Source organism: Lagopus muta, chromosome 3 (assembly GCF_023343835.1).
Source record: "Lagopus muta isolate bLagMut1 chromosome 3, bLagMut1 primary, whole genome shotgun sequence".
Lineage (NCBI taxonomy): Eukaryota > Metazoa > Chordata > Aves > Galliformes > Phasianidae > Lagopus > Lagopus muta.
In genome coordinates, this window is record NC_064435.1 from 71,869,750 (window position 1) to 71,884,117 (window position 14,368).

The 14,368-nt window shown below is 39.8% G+C and overlaps 1 protein-coding gene across 2 annotated transcripts in view; it reads left to right on the forward strand.

Moving 5' to 3' along the window:
• The window catches only part of FBXL7 (F-box and leucine rich repeat protein 7), a 165,004-nt gene that overhangs the window by 24,775 nt on the left and 125,861 nt on the right, over nt 1-14,368 (forward strand). For both annotated transcript variants that reach the window (XM_048940163.1, XM_048940164.1), the window contains exon 2: nt 13,012-13,101. In XM_048940163.1, the coding sequence (XP_048796120.1) occupies nt 13,012-13,101 (90 nt within the window). The remainder of the gene's footprint in view (nt 1-13,011; nt 13,102-14,368) is intronic.

Consider the following 14,368-nt stretch of genomic DNA (forward strand, 5'->3'; position numbering starts at 1 on the left):
AGGTGGTTTTTGAAGACTAACCTTTAAGAGGAGTAAGGCAGGTTCTTAGCATGTCATGAGGCATTTCTCAGGCTGTAATTTTATAGTGGCATTTAGTTAAAACATATGTTAGTAAAAAATCATACGAGCTGTTAGCAGCTCTCCTAAGTGTAATTAGCAAAGGATAAGCTGTCCTTTTAAAAGGATGCTGTGGAAATGAACACTGGAGCAAGCTTCCTGCACCTGTGTCTCTTTCACGTCAGCTATGTTTTGATCTGATGTGCAGTCATAGGCGAACTAAATCTGAGAGATGCAGGTGTTTCCCTCTGGCTCATGTAAACTATATGCTTCCCTGGAAATTAAGCACAGCTTGCTATTGCCTACAACTGCAAGAATAGATGCTTACTAATTTAAGAAGTGCTTAGGTATAGAAGGTGCCAAATGGCACTAGACAAGATTTTTCAAAAAGGAGGCAGTGAGAGGAAATGGACAACTGTTGTTTATTCCCAGGATCTAACTTCTCTGCTCCATGCTCTGCTTTTACATGCAAAAGTCCCAACTTGTTCCATCTGCTAGCAAAAACTTAAAATTCTCAGCCCCATTAATAAACATAGTTGCTAGAAATTAGGAAACAAGTTGGAGCAAAGGCAGGAAGATGTAGAATAAATCCTGAACAGCTAAATTGTCAGGCATTTCTACTCCACACTTCTGTTGTTGCCTCAAGAGTGTTTCTTGTCAGTCATATTGCAGTCAAAGAGCAGTCACATTGCACTCTCTCAGGAGTGATTTGCCAACGATGACTGCTTTCAGCAGAATAAAACTAGCCAGAGACACTGAAAAAAATGGAAAGAGTTGAGTTGTATTTTTTTTGGATGATTGGTGAGGTCTTCCATTAAAGCTGTTGTGGACTCTTCATTTCATTTGGTTCATCATGTCATCACTTTCAAAGTCAGCAGGAACAAAGTGTTAACCTTTACATAGAACAACTTCGTCTACCTCCCTTCACTGCACTGGGTACTGATTTCAGGATGATGCAAAAACCATCTAGTTGAGTAATTGAGTGGAAGATCCTGCCAGGGAAGAACCAGAAGGAGCTTGCAGGTAATGTGCTTGGGCTTTAGCTTGTGACCACAGAGCCCAGTCTGTGCTTCCCATTAGCTTCAGATCACTTAACAACCCCATTTGGATTTCTAGTTTCATTCCCATGTTATGAACCCTTTTTCTTTTCACAGCATTTTTTTTTTTTTTTTTTTTTTTAAATAATGAACTGTTTCCCTGTACTCATTACTGTTCCTGGTACTCATTGCCATAGGCAGTTGGTTGTACCACTTAATGTGCTCTGTATGCAGTTTTAACAGTTTCCTCAAGTTATTACCAAGCTCAACAGTGTTGTTTTTTATTTGTTTTTTTGTTTGTTTTTTTGTTTTTGCTGAATCACTGAAGAAACTATTTTTCATATTTATTTTCGCTGAGACTTGTTAGTTTTTACCACTGCTGCTTAATTAAAACACGTTCAAGTGGGTTGAAGAAATGGACGTGATTTACTGGGGTTTCGCTGAGCGTTTCAGGGTGCATGTGTGCCAATATAGTAAGTGTGGTGAAGATGTGGTGTCAAATGATGGTCCCCCTTCTGTGCTGATGAGTTGGGTCAGAGGAAGTAATGTGGCGTTGGAGCAGAGCAGGAATCAGCATGGTGCAAGGTGGGGCTGCCAGGAGCTGGAACCTGGTTCTGTGCCTCATCTGGGGCTGCCCTGAGGGACCTAGGCAGGTGGAGAAGGTCCTGGGGGTGAGCAGGGGCAGGCAGGGCTGACAAGGGCAGTGTCTGCATCCTGGTGTGTTCTGTGGTTTCCAGAAACCATCCAGTCAAGAACATCCTGATCTGGAGGTTGGTTGGACTGTCCTGTGCAATAGTCACTAGCAAGCCTGCTGTCTATAAATTTGGCTAATGCCTTTGGCTTCCATTGTCCTGAGCCAATTGATTCTATGCCTTTCCAAAGCTCTCACGAGACTTTAATCTCTTCTTAAGTTTAAGACAAAAACAGAAGACTTCGGGCTGGTTCAGGTAGAATGGTGTGAGCTGCTGGGGTTGCAGCAAGCCAAGGTTAAGTGGTTGCTGTCCTTAGCCTTCTTCCAGCTGCTTATCTTGGCTCAGGCTGTAAGGGGCCGTCGTGTTGTTTCTGTTCATTTAACTTCTGCTGCAGAAGTACCATAGTTTCCTTTTTTTCTCTCTAATGAGGTGCTAATACTGAACACTACTGAAGGAGTGTGTTTTTTTCTAAGCTTTCTTTCTTCCTAGAATTATTTCATGTCTGTATTTGCAGAAAGAAAAGACTGTAGAATGTCTTCTCATAGCAATGCTAGATAAAAAATACTTCTGAAAATAGTATTGTTCTGAAATTCTTATAGAATTACTCAGCTTAATCTGAGCTTCATGTATGTATTTCAGAAGAGATCTTCTTATTTTCAAATTATAGCCAAACAATCCTTATGTCAGTAGCGCACATACTGCTACCTAGTAAGAATGGAAAAGTTATTGATGAACAAAATTGAATTACTTATTAATCAACAGGCTGCATGCTACCTGCCTTCATTTTTGTATTAATGTGTCCTTTTCCTCCTGGAAGACCTGTCTGGGTTATAAATAACAGCACCCTGCTGAAGGTTATAGTGCAGGTTATAAACTATCCTTAAGGTTTATGTAGGAAACAGATGAAATACTGATAATACTGCGGAGGAAAAGTATTGCTGAATTTGCCCTAAAACCATTTAATTTTGATGAAGAATTGCTCCTCTGATTTGTACAATTCTCTGTTCCCAAGTCTTAGTATTCAGAAAGGAACTGCAGCACCAAATTGTGCTGTCATGTTCTATATAGAGTGAAGACTAGAAGATGATGATTAGGCAATTGAAACTAAAGTTTTCAACAGAAGTAATGCAATTACTTCCATTCTAATGGAATAATCTGTTATGATTCAGTTTTGTGTCACTGAGAGTTGGAAACCGTATTTTATAGACTTGAAACTGATGTTGGATACTTCATCAAGTGAAAGTGTGTGTGTGTGTATATATATATTGTTTGCCAACATTGCTAGATGCCCTGTGGATAATGCTTACTTAGAGGTTCTTTAGTTTTCTTTCTCCTTTTTATCTATGTTCTGCACAGTTCAGTTGGTTGTCAAATATATAGTGTACAGTCTTAAAGCTTGATTTGATTTGCCATGGTAAACATGGAATTTCTCTTACTATTATGTGTTTAATTGAGCTATGCTAATGGATTGATTTCTGAATGTAAATGTGGCTTGTAACTTTTGTAGACTTGTGTAGGGAAAAATGTAGACATTTCTTAAGAGTGCAGATCACATACTTATGCTTTTGAAATACAACTTTGCGTTACTATAGATTTTTCATAAATCATCTTTTTAGTTCTCGTAATCTCCTAAATTTTGAAGTCTTCCTTTACTTGCATCCTTAGTTCTCCCGTTTCTCCTTCCCACTCTCCCTTTCCCTATGCACATCAATGAAGAAAAGCTGGAAGTGACTGTGCTTATCTAAAGGACTAAGGGGATCCTTGTCTGTTTCTCCTTAGCTGTCAGATTTTTTTGTTCTTCTTCACTTAAAGAAAAAGTGGATTTGAGTTTCATGTTGTACTGTGATGAGAAAGCCTTCTGTTCACTGTTGCCAGAATACTTTGTACTGTCTTGATGAAAGGTGTTTCACCTCATCTCCTTACTTTCTATTCTGACTTAATCAGCTGTCAACATTTGAACTGGGAATCTGGGGACTATTGTGAAGTTGGTTATTTTGATGTTACTATAAGCCAGAACAGTCCTTCTGCCATCACTGCCACAGCAGCTGCCTTTAGCTATTGAGATCTTTTTACTTCCACAGTGTCTGATTTAGCAGCCACGAAGTTATAGGAAGAAATTTTATAGGTTTCTGATTGAGAGGGAAATGATTTTTTTTTCTTTCAGATTAGCAATATATGCTGTATCTTATGCCAAAGTAGTATTGGACCAGGAAAGCTAAATACAAAGTAAAACCTTGTGAATATTTTTAACGTGATACCACTATGTTGCTAGATTTTAGCTGACAGTATCACAAACTGTGGGAGTTATGGTATCGTGAGATAAGTTCTGGAAACCTACTGCCTATTGATTTAAGTACAAACTGGAACACATCTTGGTGGAAAGCCTTCAAACTCATCAGATGTCTGACCAGATGCCTTTATGCTCTGTGGTGCTGCTATGCTTGTTTTGGTAAGTCGAACCGTTTGCTTTCCCTTGTTGACCTTTCCCAAGCAGCGGTCTGCAAAGGAGGCATTGAAGAAGGGGGGGCCCGCAAGTGAAGCCAGCAACAGGGACCATGGAAAGCTTAGAGAGTCAAGGAAAACTTTGTCAAAATTAACAACTGGCAGTGTGTTACAAGATTTCAGTGGAGGAGAGGTCAGCTGTTGTAAAGCATGGAATACCTAGACAGTGGATTGGGACTGTGGCTTGTTTTGAATCTTTGAATCATCTCCATGGAGGAGCAAATAGAGTTGTGCAGCTGGACTGACCAAGTAGCTCTGTTTCTAGATGTCCTTTTGTGTGGAGAGATGTGAGATGACTGAGGATCACTGTATTCAAGGAAATGGTCTGCAAAATTGCTTCTTTAAGTGCTGGTTAAAGATCTATCTGTTAGACTGATGATGCCCTATGTCAGCTCTAAGCAGAATAGCAGGGTTTTGATGCCAGAACATTCACATCTGCATCTCACTAAGAACATAGCATGTCTGTGCATGTTAGCAGTTATGGGCACCTATATCAGTGCATGTTAGATGCAGCTCTCGTAAGTGGATGAAAATGATCACTGAGAATATTAAAGCTGTTGTGCTTTAAGAGAAATGAGCAGTAAGATTCATAGAAGTTAACTTTTGTATTGAAGTGTGGGTTGTAGCTCATGGTAAATCTAGATACAGATTTTAAATGATGATAATATTATTGTGGAAGACAACCACATATTCAGTGTTTTCAGTTTTAGACTTCTGAATGTTACACTACTGTAATTTAGACCTGTACCAAACACCTGGTGTATTCTATTGCAGCAGTCAGTCTGCAGCCACTTAGTCTATGCTGGAGCTCATCTTCTCAGATTGCCTTCACTCACTGGCATGCTTCCTATGCTAAAGTGCAATCAGGGCCCACCAGCTCAAGCTTTATTTTGCTTTTTCTCTAGCTGAGCAGAAGGCAGCAGAGTGGGACTGGCTTTTGGAATATCCTCAGCTAATTTATTGTAGTGAAAGGTTATGTTTTGGGATTTAATAAAGGAATGGTGGTCCTAGTAAGTAATAAAAAGAAGATGCTACATATTTCTCATCTTGATTTCTCACTGAGTTCCCACAAGGAACTTGCATTTCTTCTTCTCAGGCAGCATTACTTAAATAATATCTGCTTCCTAGACTAAATTGATTATGGCCTTTTCCCAGTGTATGAGAAATAAAACTTAACACTTGGAATGGGTGACAAGTGTGGGTACAAATTAGTGTTGTCTTCTGTCATGCAGGCTGCTCTAACTTGGAGGGGAAGCCTGATAACAGAGAAATCTGCCCAAACTGGAGATGTTGGCCAGCAGGTGTGGTGTGGGGAAAGAGCCTGGTAAGAGATGGGCATTCCTGGTGAGCACAGCCAGTCCAAGTGGTGGGAAATGGTGTGGAGCCCACCCAGAGGGAGTGCCATGGGCAGGAGCACCGTCACATTAGCACCTAGGACATTAGCAGTGAAGAGCTATTGTTTAGGTAACTGGGTGACATCTCAGGTCGGTTGTCTTCATCCTTGCAGGCCACTTCAACTTCCCAGATGTAAACTGGGAGTATCATGCTGTCACGGCAAGGCTGGTAAGCTCCTAAAGTATGTTGAGGTTCATTTCCTATCACAAATACTGAGTTAGCCAACTACAATTAGAGCCATCCTGGATCTGTCTTTTGACCAGAGGCTCTGTGGGAAAGGTGATAGCAGGTGGCTGTCTTGGATTCAGTAATCTTGAATTAATTTAGTTCAAAATGTTTGTGTAGGGAAACAAGGGTCTGGACTTTGAGAGCAGGCTTGAAGCTTGTCAGTGAGTTAGTTGGCAGCGTCTCCTGGGAATTTGGTCTAGAGGATTTAGGGGTCTGTGAGAACTTGTTGCCACCTTTTAAATGCACAGCAGCAGGCAATTGCATTGTGCTGCATATCAGTCAAGCTGGGCTGAGGACCAGCCTGGCTGAACAAAGAACTCTGCCTTGAGCTAGGACAGGAAAAGAAAATAGGAGCTATGGAAGCAAGATATGGTTTCACAGAGAAAGTATAGAGCTGCAGCTCACCTCTGCTGGGAGAGAACAAGGAACTCCAAAGCCCAACTTGAGTTGACACTGGCCACGAACAACAAAAATGGCTTTTTCAAGTATGTCAACAGCAAGAAGAGACCAAGGGAAAACTTTGGGTTGTTATTTGGAGTGAATGGTCACTTTATAAGTAAGCAGGAGAAAAAGACAAAGACAGTTAATATAGTTTTTTGCCTTACTATTCAACTGTAACTGATCTTGGGCTGCCCATGCTTCAGAGTTGAAGGTCTATGATTGGAGAAGTGACTTTTGCATCCTTCATCGTGAAATTCTAAAGGAACAGCAGTATCAGCTCAGTGTTCATAAGTCCACAGGGCCTGATGGGATTCATCTCAAGAGTGTTGAAGAAATTACTGAGCATTGTAGCCAGACTCCTCAGCAATTTACTGAAAGTCATGGGAGTGTGGGAAGATCCTTGCTGACTGGAAGCTAGCCAAATGATGGATTTGTTCTGCTGTCCATTTGAGTCCTAAACTAACTCTGTTGTTATCTGCTGAAGGTAGATGGGTCAGAAAATAAAACACAGAATCAAGAACAATATTGTTATTTTTCCAAGGTGACTTCAAAGATGTCAGACTGTTGTGTAATGTTAGAAGGTCATGTAAGATAGAGCACAAAAGCAACAACACCAAAACAGCCAACAAATTACTTACCAAGAGACAGAAACACATGTCAGGAATCCAAGAGCAACTGTGCTGAAAAAGAAAACCCACTAAATCTATTTTAGAGAAAAATGAAAGAGGCTCCCTTGTAGGTGGCACACCTTTGTCTGTCCCACAGGTCAGTGATTTTCATGTCTCTTGTGACTTGTATCTCATAGTTCACTCTGCATCTTTATGCTAATTGCAAGTGCAGTAGTAATGAGCCAAATAACAAAGTGCAAAAAGATGACTGTAATGCAGTCAGAAGCACCGTGCATATTAAGATAGGCTTTACGTAAGTGCTTTTAGTAAGTAGGTGTTTCAGTCTTCAGCAGCTACAGACTAATTTTTAGACGAGTTCAAATTGCATTGTTTCTGTCCTGATGCACTTCTGAGGAACTCAACACTTTCCAGCAGTGTGTGTGACTGATAGAACTTGATGTTTGAGTTTTTTTTTCTAGTGTTTATTAATGCTTCCGTTTGGATAAAATGCAGGACCTAAGAATAACAAACAAAATGCAAGTCTTTGACAGCCTAAAAGACAGAGGTGTTTGGAGAATACTGCTCCAATGAATGTGCTGCTGAAGTACAAAGATAATATTTAGTTTCACAAGCAGCTGGAAAAAAGATTTTTATTTTATTTTTTTTTTTTTTGCAGTAATACTGAAATATGAAATAAGGCCAAGCACTTATTTGCATAATTTTCTAATAATGTTTCATTGGATGGTCTGGGGAAGCACATGTGACATGCTTTTGTTTTTTTCTCCCCAGTAGAATCAAAATAATATGTAGGAAATAAGATACTAGGTTAGACAGGCGTAGGAAAGGATTCTGCAAATTGTAGGGCTTTGGCACTGGTAGATTTAAAACAAACAAAATAACATCCATGCTCTTCCTTCTTCAGAAGCAATTTGGAGGCATGATTTGAATTGCAGCTGTGTGGCTGTATGATTACTTGTAGGTGTGAAGGCCATGCTACCTTCATTCTGGCTGTGCATTACGTTACACAAAATGATAATTGCATTCTACCACCCTATCTACCTACTACTGGAGTGCAGTTTGGTTTCTGGCTGCAAAATCAAAAACTGTTGAAAGCGTGAAGGAAGCTTTAGGCAATCTCAAGCCACACTAGGGAAACATCTGTCAGGCCTTCAATTTTTACAAAGAGTCACAAAGGAAGCAAAGAATCGAATACAGTGTTTGTTTCTGTAATCTTTTCAGTATTGCTCTCTGTTTGGTCCTTCTAGTTGTCACTGTGTTAGAGCCCCTGTCAGGTTTTATTCACTTACTATGACTTTCTCATGGCAGTTTTTGATTTGAAAAGGTGCTCTCATCTCTGAAGAGCTGTGTTGTGCCTCAATACGTCAAGTTTTCCTGTGGCACGGTTGAAATTAGCACTTAGAATTGACATGGTGTATTATAGGCAGATAATGCCTTGAGAGAAGTGCTGCGGAAGAACCTTGTCTCGGATGAGTTTGGGGTGAATATGAGACCTGAGAATGCATGCCACTTGCTGCCAGTGCTCTGCCCAGTGCTCTGCCCAGTGCTCTGCCCAGTGCTCTGCCCAGTGCTCTGCCCAGTGCTCTGCCCAGTGCTCTGCCCAGTGCTCTGCCCAGTGCTCTGCCCAGTGCTCTGCCCAGTGCTCTGCCCAGTGCTCTGCCCAGTGCTGCTAGCCATCTTTGCTGCAGGAGCACATTGCTGGCTCATGCAATGAGCTTTTTTGTAGAATGGCTTGGATTGGAAAGGATCTTAAAAAATCTAGTTTTAACTATGCTGCCATAGACACAAATGTGTCTCAGTAGACCAGGTTGCTCGAAGCCCCACTCAGCCTGGCCTTGAACGCTTCTACAGTGGGTCAGCCACAGCTTCTCTGGGCAGTCTGTTTTGATGCCTCACCATCCTCATAGTAAAGAATTTCTTCTTAACTCCTACTTATTTAAAAGTACATTATGATATATTCAGGTTTTCTTTAAAATCTAAAAACTAATTATGAAGTGGTAACTGCTGCAATTAGGGAAACAATGGCTTTTAGTTTGTCTGTCTTACCCCCGTGGTACTAACTTTCTACATCACTTTTTATGTTTACAAGTATTCCAGAAGCATCACTAGTTCTGTTTTATCATTTTTATGGAAAACTGTAAAGGCGATGAAGTTGTCTGCTATGGAAACATTCAAGACCCATTTGGACGCCTAGCTGTGCATTCTGTTATAGAGTATCTGCGTTAGCAAGGAAGCTGAACTCAATGATCTCTTGAGGTTGCTTCCAATCCCTGCTATTCTGTGATAAACTATTCAGGAAGGGGGGAAAAAGAAAAAAGAATCCCTAACCTGAATATCTTTGCTCACAGAACAAAACACGATACAGTGCACCATTAAGTAAAGTATGTGTAACCACATTTGTGAATGCTAACGATACGACTAGGGGGAGCAATTGGGTGGGCATCTGGCAATTCAATAAGGTCAGTTTGGTTCACCATGGAATTAAACAACAATTTCAGTTGAAATGTTACAGCGCAGCATACACATGGAATCAGAAAGCACAATATTTGGTAGTAATACCTGTTTTTCAAATTGTCAAATTCACTGGATTTTTGTGTGAGTAGAAGTCAAAGAGTGGTGACATCCTCTGTTCACAATTCCTACTGCTCATCTCCATGCACTTTGCAAGCCTCCCTTCAACAACTTCTTAAGTATCCAATCTTCTGTTTATTGTTGTGAACAGTATCTACTGGTAGCATTTTGTTCACTTGGTCAAATATCCTTCTGAAGGATATCCTTTCTTATAGAAAAGATATCCTGAAACAGACAATAGGGGAATGGATACAGAATACTAACAAAATGCAAGTTGTTCTTGACAGCAAGCTGATGACTAGTAGGGATTCTCTAACACAAAAGTGATTCTTAAACTAGCATTGAAAATTATGAAAGAGTAGGACAATGCTTACTACCAGCAGAGAACAGTAAAGTATTGAGATACAGCTTCTTACTGCTGCTGCCTTTATTTTTATTTTTTATTTTTTTTTAATTTTGTATAATCTTGTTTGCAACAAGATTCAATAGACTGCTTGCAAGGTGAAGTTGTGGCACCAAGCATGATAGGAGTTTGTTTCACTCTGATATAAATACTGTTGAATTCCTATAGCCATTAAGGTAATGACTTATTCACTAAGCTGTAAAATGCTTTAAAAAAATTACATAAAAATGCACATGTGGTATTGAGGTTTTTTTAGAACTGTTTAGCAGAGTGATATTTATTGCCAGGAAGGCAAGTGTCTTCAAAAAGACCGGATTAGAATGCAAAGCGTGGGTAAGATTATTGGTATATGCAGTTAACTAGCTCTTGCAGATTCTACTTGCTGTGTTGATGCAAGCCTGCTTGATTTACAGTTGTAACACCCTTAACACACATCTTGCTGCCTAATCACTTACTGTGATTTCAGAATGGCTGGAGACTTTTTAAGTGAAGTCTTCAAGCAGACTCACCTCCCTCTGTTTGCTGGCAATGCTTTGTCTAGTGCAGCCAGGACATCACTGGCCTTTGCCACAAAGGCTTGTTGCTGGCCCGTGTTCAGCCCGGTGTCTACCTGGACCCCCAGGTCTCTTTCTGTGTAGATGGTTTCTCAGCATGTCCAGGTGCAGGGGTTATTCCTCCCCACTTGCAGGACTTGGCGTTTCCTTTTGTTGAACTAATTTCCTGAGGTTCTTGCCAGCACATTTCTCAGCCTGTTAAGGTTCCTTAGAATGGCAGTGATGTCGTAGTGCAAGAACCACACGTCCTCATTTTGTGCCATCTATGAACTTCCTGAGTATATACTTTTTCTGATCATCAAACTTGTATGTAGAAGGCTTGAATGCTCTTCTGGGTTATTTCTTGCACGTGTACATGAGGTTATAGTAGCTAAAGCTAGGCAATTTCACATCACAAGAATAGATGTAGTGTCTGCTAATCTGTTTAAAACACTTGCTGAAAATTTACCAGCAAGTATCTCTTGCTTCTCTTCCCTGCCCAAATGGAGCATTTCAATGTAGACAGAGAAAAGGCTTGTTTTGTGGCTGTATGTGGTAAGAGGATGGTAACACAATAAAATACTAACACAGAAAATACTAAGACGATAATAAAATACTTAAAGTATATTTGTAGGAAGAATTGTTATCCAATGCAAGCAATAACAAGAGTGTTTTTCTTAATTTCCAATTTTGACTTCTCATGAGGAGTTAAAATATTTTGATATTGAAGTGGTAGGGAAATACTTTGACATGCATCTAATGTTTCACAGTTACTACAGAAGTGTGCTCTGTAAATAATCTGTTGCTATTGGATGTACTGGCATTCAGCACCCTATGATGGCAATTTGATTTGTATCAGTCTGTTAAGAGGAGCTGATACTCCTCAGATGTTGTCCTGCCTTTGCAGCTGCTGTTGATAGTGGCAGTACCCTCAAAGACACTAGCTCATCGTTAATATCAGCTGCTGTGGGCATTCCAAGTTCTCTGGTCTCTTCCTGGAAACTAGCATTTCACACTTAGCCTTCTCTTTTCTCATTTGGATTTCTTTTACTGCAATTGTAGTTGCCTGAGCTCAGAGCTATTTTGGGGCACTCATTTCTGGAAAGACCACAGTCCATTACTTCAACTTGTGCCACAGCTTGTGAGCAATGGAAGTGATATTCTAGGGGCGCTGCTTCTTGAGTGTTCTTTAAAGGAATGTAAAAAGCAGTCAGTGAATCACTGATGCGCTTTTTTCTCTTTACCCCACCCGACTACTGGCCTTAGCCATTTATTTTTTCACTTCCTTCTGGCCTTTTTAATATCCTTTCACTCCACAATCATCTCTCAAATCCAAACATGTTAACTTAAGCAACTTTATGCAGAGAACAATTCTCTAGGGTTGGCTGACGGATTAAGTGGCAGTACCTTGGTTGTGAAGCAACCTACGTTTGCACATTCTCCAGTTGTTTTGCATTAAAACTTAAATCCTTGTTCTGTTGTGGCACCTTTAAAAAGCAGACCTCCTCCTTACATCTAAATGTTATGAAAACCAGGCATACTGTAACCCAGAACCCCAAGGAATGCTTGATTGAAATAACAGATCAGAAAAGTCTCTTGCTAACATTCCTGTGATTATAGGTTTACTCAAGTGACAGAAACATGGTGTCAGCTAGCTTTCTGCATACAGTGTAATTTTGGTTCAAAAGCTAACATAATTCTTAAGGGTTTTAGCAATGCAGCGTTGGAAGAATAGATAATTTCTAAAGGTGTTACAGCATTTGTTACCTTTATGCTCTATGTGTATCTCGTATATTGCTGATAGGGTGATTGGTCTGGTTCCTGCTGGAGGAGCAGAGTGTCCCTGTTCATACTTACTGACATCAAGCAGAATGAATGGAGAGAATGAGAGATGAATAATTCTTAGATCTTTCCAGGTGAACAGAAAGACAAGCTCATTTCAGCTTCATCTGTTCTTCTGCAGCACCCATCTGAGTTAACAAAAACAAAAAAGAAGTTGAAAAATAGCAACCATGAAAGTACTGGTTTCAAAATTGTATTGTTTCAAGCAGTAGTATGATGTAGGAAGAAACAGCAGTGACCTTGCTTTCATTTTCAGGTGATCAAATGACTTAAATAGGTCGTGTGAGCACCTAAATCTAAACTTAGTTAACACATCTGGAATTTAATCAGTGCTGATAAGGGTCAGTGTCCACTTTTGCTGATCTGTTTTAGAGGTACTTGAATTAGAAAAATGGTTAGGAAAGTTCTCTTAATGACATTAATCACATTTTTTTCACTCAATATGAAACCCCTGTGACACTGGAGCCTGTTTGCAGCTGTAGTACATGTAAGGATGCATATGGTGTGAACTACCATGCAGTTAGCTTCCACCTAGATGAGTCCAAAATGAACATCAGCTGTTTTAAAATCAGTTTAAAGCTTTCTGGAACTTCTCCAGGTTTTGATATGGAGGGCCTTTCTTCTTTGCTGAGGATACTTGCGTTTGTTCTTTCTCATCCTCTCTACCTCTTTCTCCTTTTGCAGGCAAAGGCAGCTCAAGCATCTCATCCGACGTGAGTTCAAGTACAGATCACACGCCCACCAAAGCCCAGAAGAATGCAGCTACCAGTGAAGGTAGGCATCTGGTATTCATTACTCAGGTCGGGCCCCCCTGCATAATCCTAGCTATTTTCAGAAAAGGAACCTCTCCTCCTCCTTGTTCCTTCTGTGTACAGTGCTATTAGCATACTAGAAATTAAAAAACAGTTTTTCTTCCTGTGTCGAGTTTCTGCTTCTGCCTGCTGTGTTTTCTGGTTTAAGCTTGTGACAAAGGATTCTCTGCAGAATGAAAGAGTGGAGAGTTTTGAATAATGTTGCAAAAACTTTTTATACTTTAGATGTGATCTGATTTTGAACTTATTTCTGAAGAATATACTTGGTGGAAGCTTGTTCTGGCATGTGTTCTAGGTTAAAATTCAACCTCTTATTTTCATATTAAGAACATCGTGAAATGTGAGTTGTTTCTACAGAGTTTTCAGAAGTGTGTCTATAGATATGAAGAGCTGACAGGATTTAATTAGATTTATGCATCTCACCTGCAGTTACTAGACTACCACCTGGGAGTAGATTTTTGATGTCTAGGGGAAGGAAAGGTTTGGTATGTCAGTAGTAACATAACATTGCACTAACTGGCTCTTGAACAGAGAAATGCTGATCCTTTCCTGCTGCCTTACTACATGTGAGTAGGTGTGCTTTGCTAAATGGAGGTACGTTGGCCCTAGTTTTTACTAGAGTGTCTTCAGAGGCTGAGAGGAAATCATTAAATCTGTATGTAGTTTAGTAATGTAAGCTGAAAGCTTTTTTTTTTTTTTTTTTTTTAAATGATACATTTATAGACCTTAACTAGAGTTTCTACTCAGTCAAAATATATCAGTTGTACTTGGTAATTATAAAACAATAAATTTGACTTCTTTCACTTCTGCCATTACAAATGAAGTTATAAGCTCTGGTTGCTTTCAGTCTGGCTTTGTTTCTTATTGTTAGAAGAAACCATAGGGTTTGAATTGTTCTCGTTTGGCAAGTCTAGCTATAACTGTAGAATCTGAACAGTAAAAGGAGTTCATGTAAGTAATAAATGACCATATAAATCACAAGAGTTTATTGTTAGGCATGCACAATCCCCTATCAAGAATGAAGATCTGGCACCTGTGAATCATATGAGATTCTGGTTCAGAATCTCTGCTTTTTAGTCTGAACAATAAATTTAACAATAAATGAATATACAGTTAATAAAGTTAAGTTGAATAGTAGACTTCATGTTTCACTAAGCTTTAGATCGGCAAGTTTTGAGGTGCATGAAGGAGATGAATTGCCAAGATGCCAAGTAAATTTAGGAAATGTA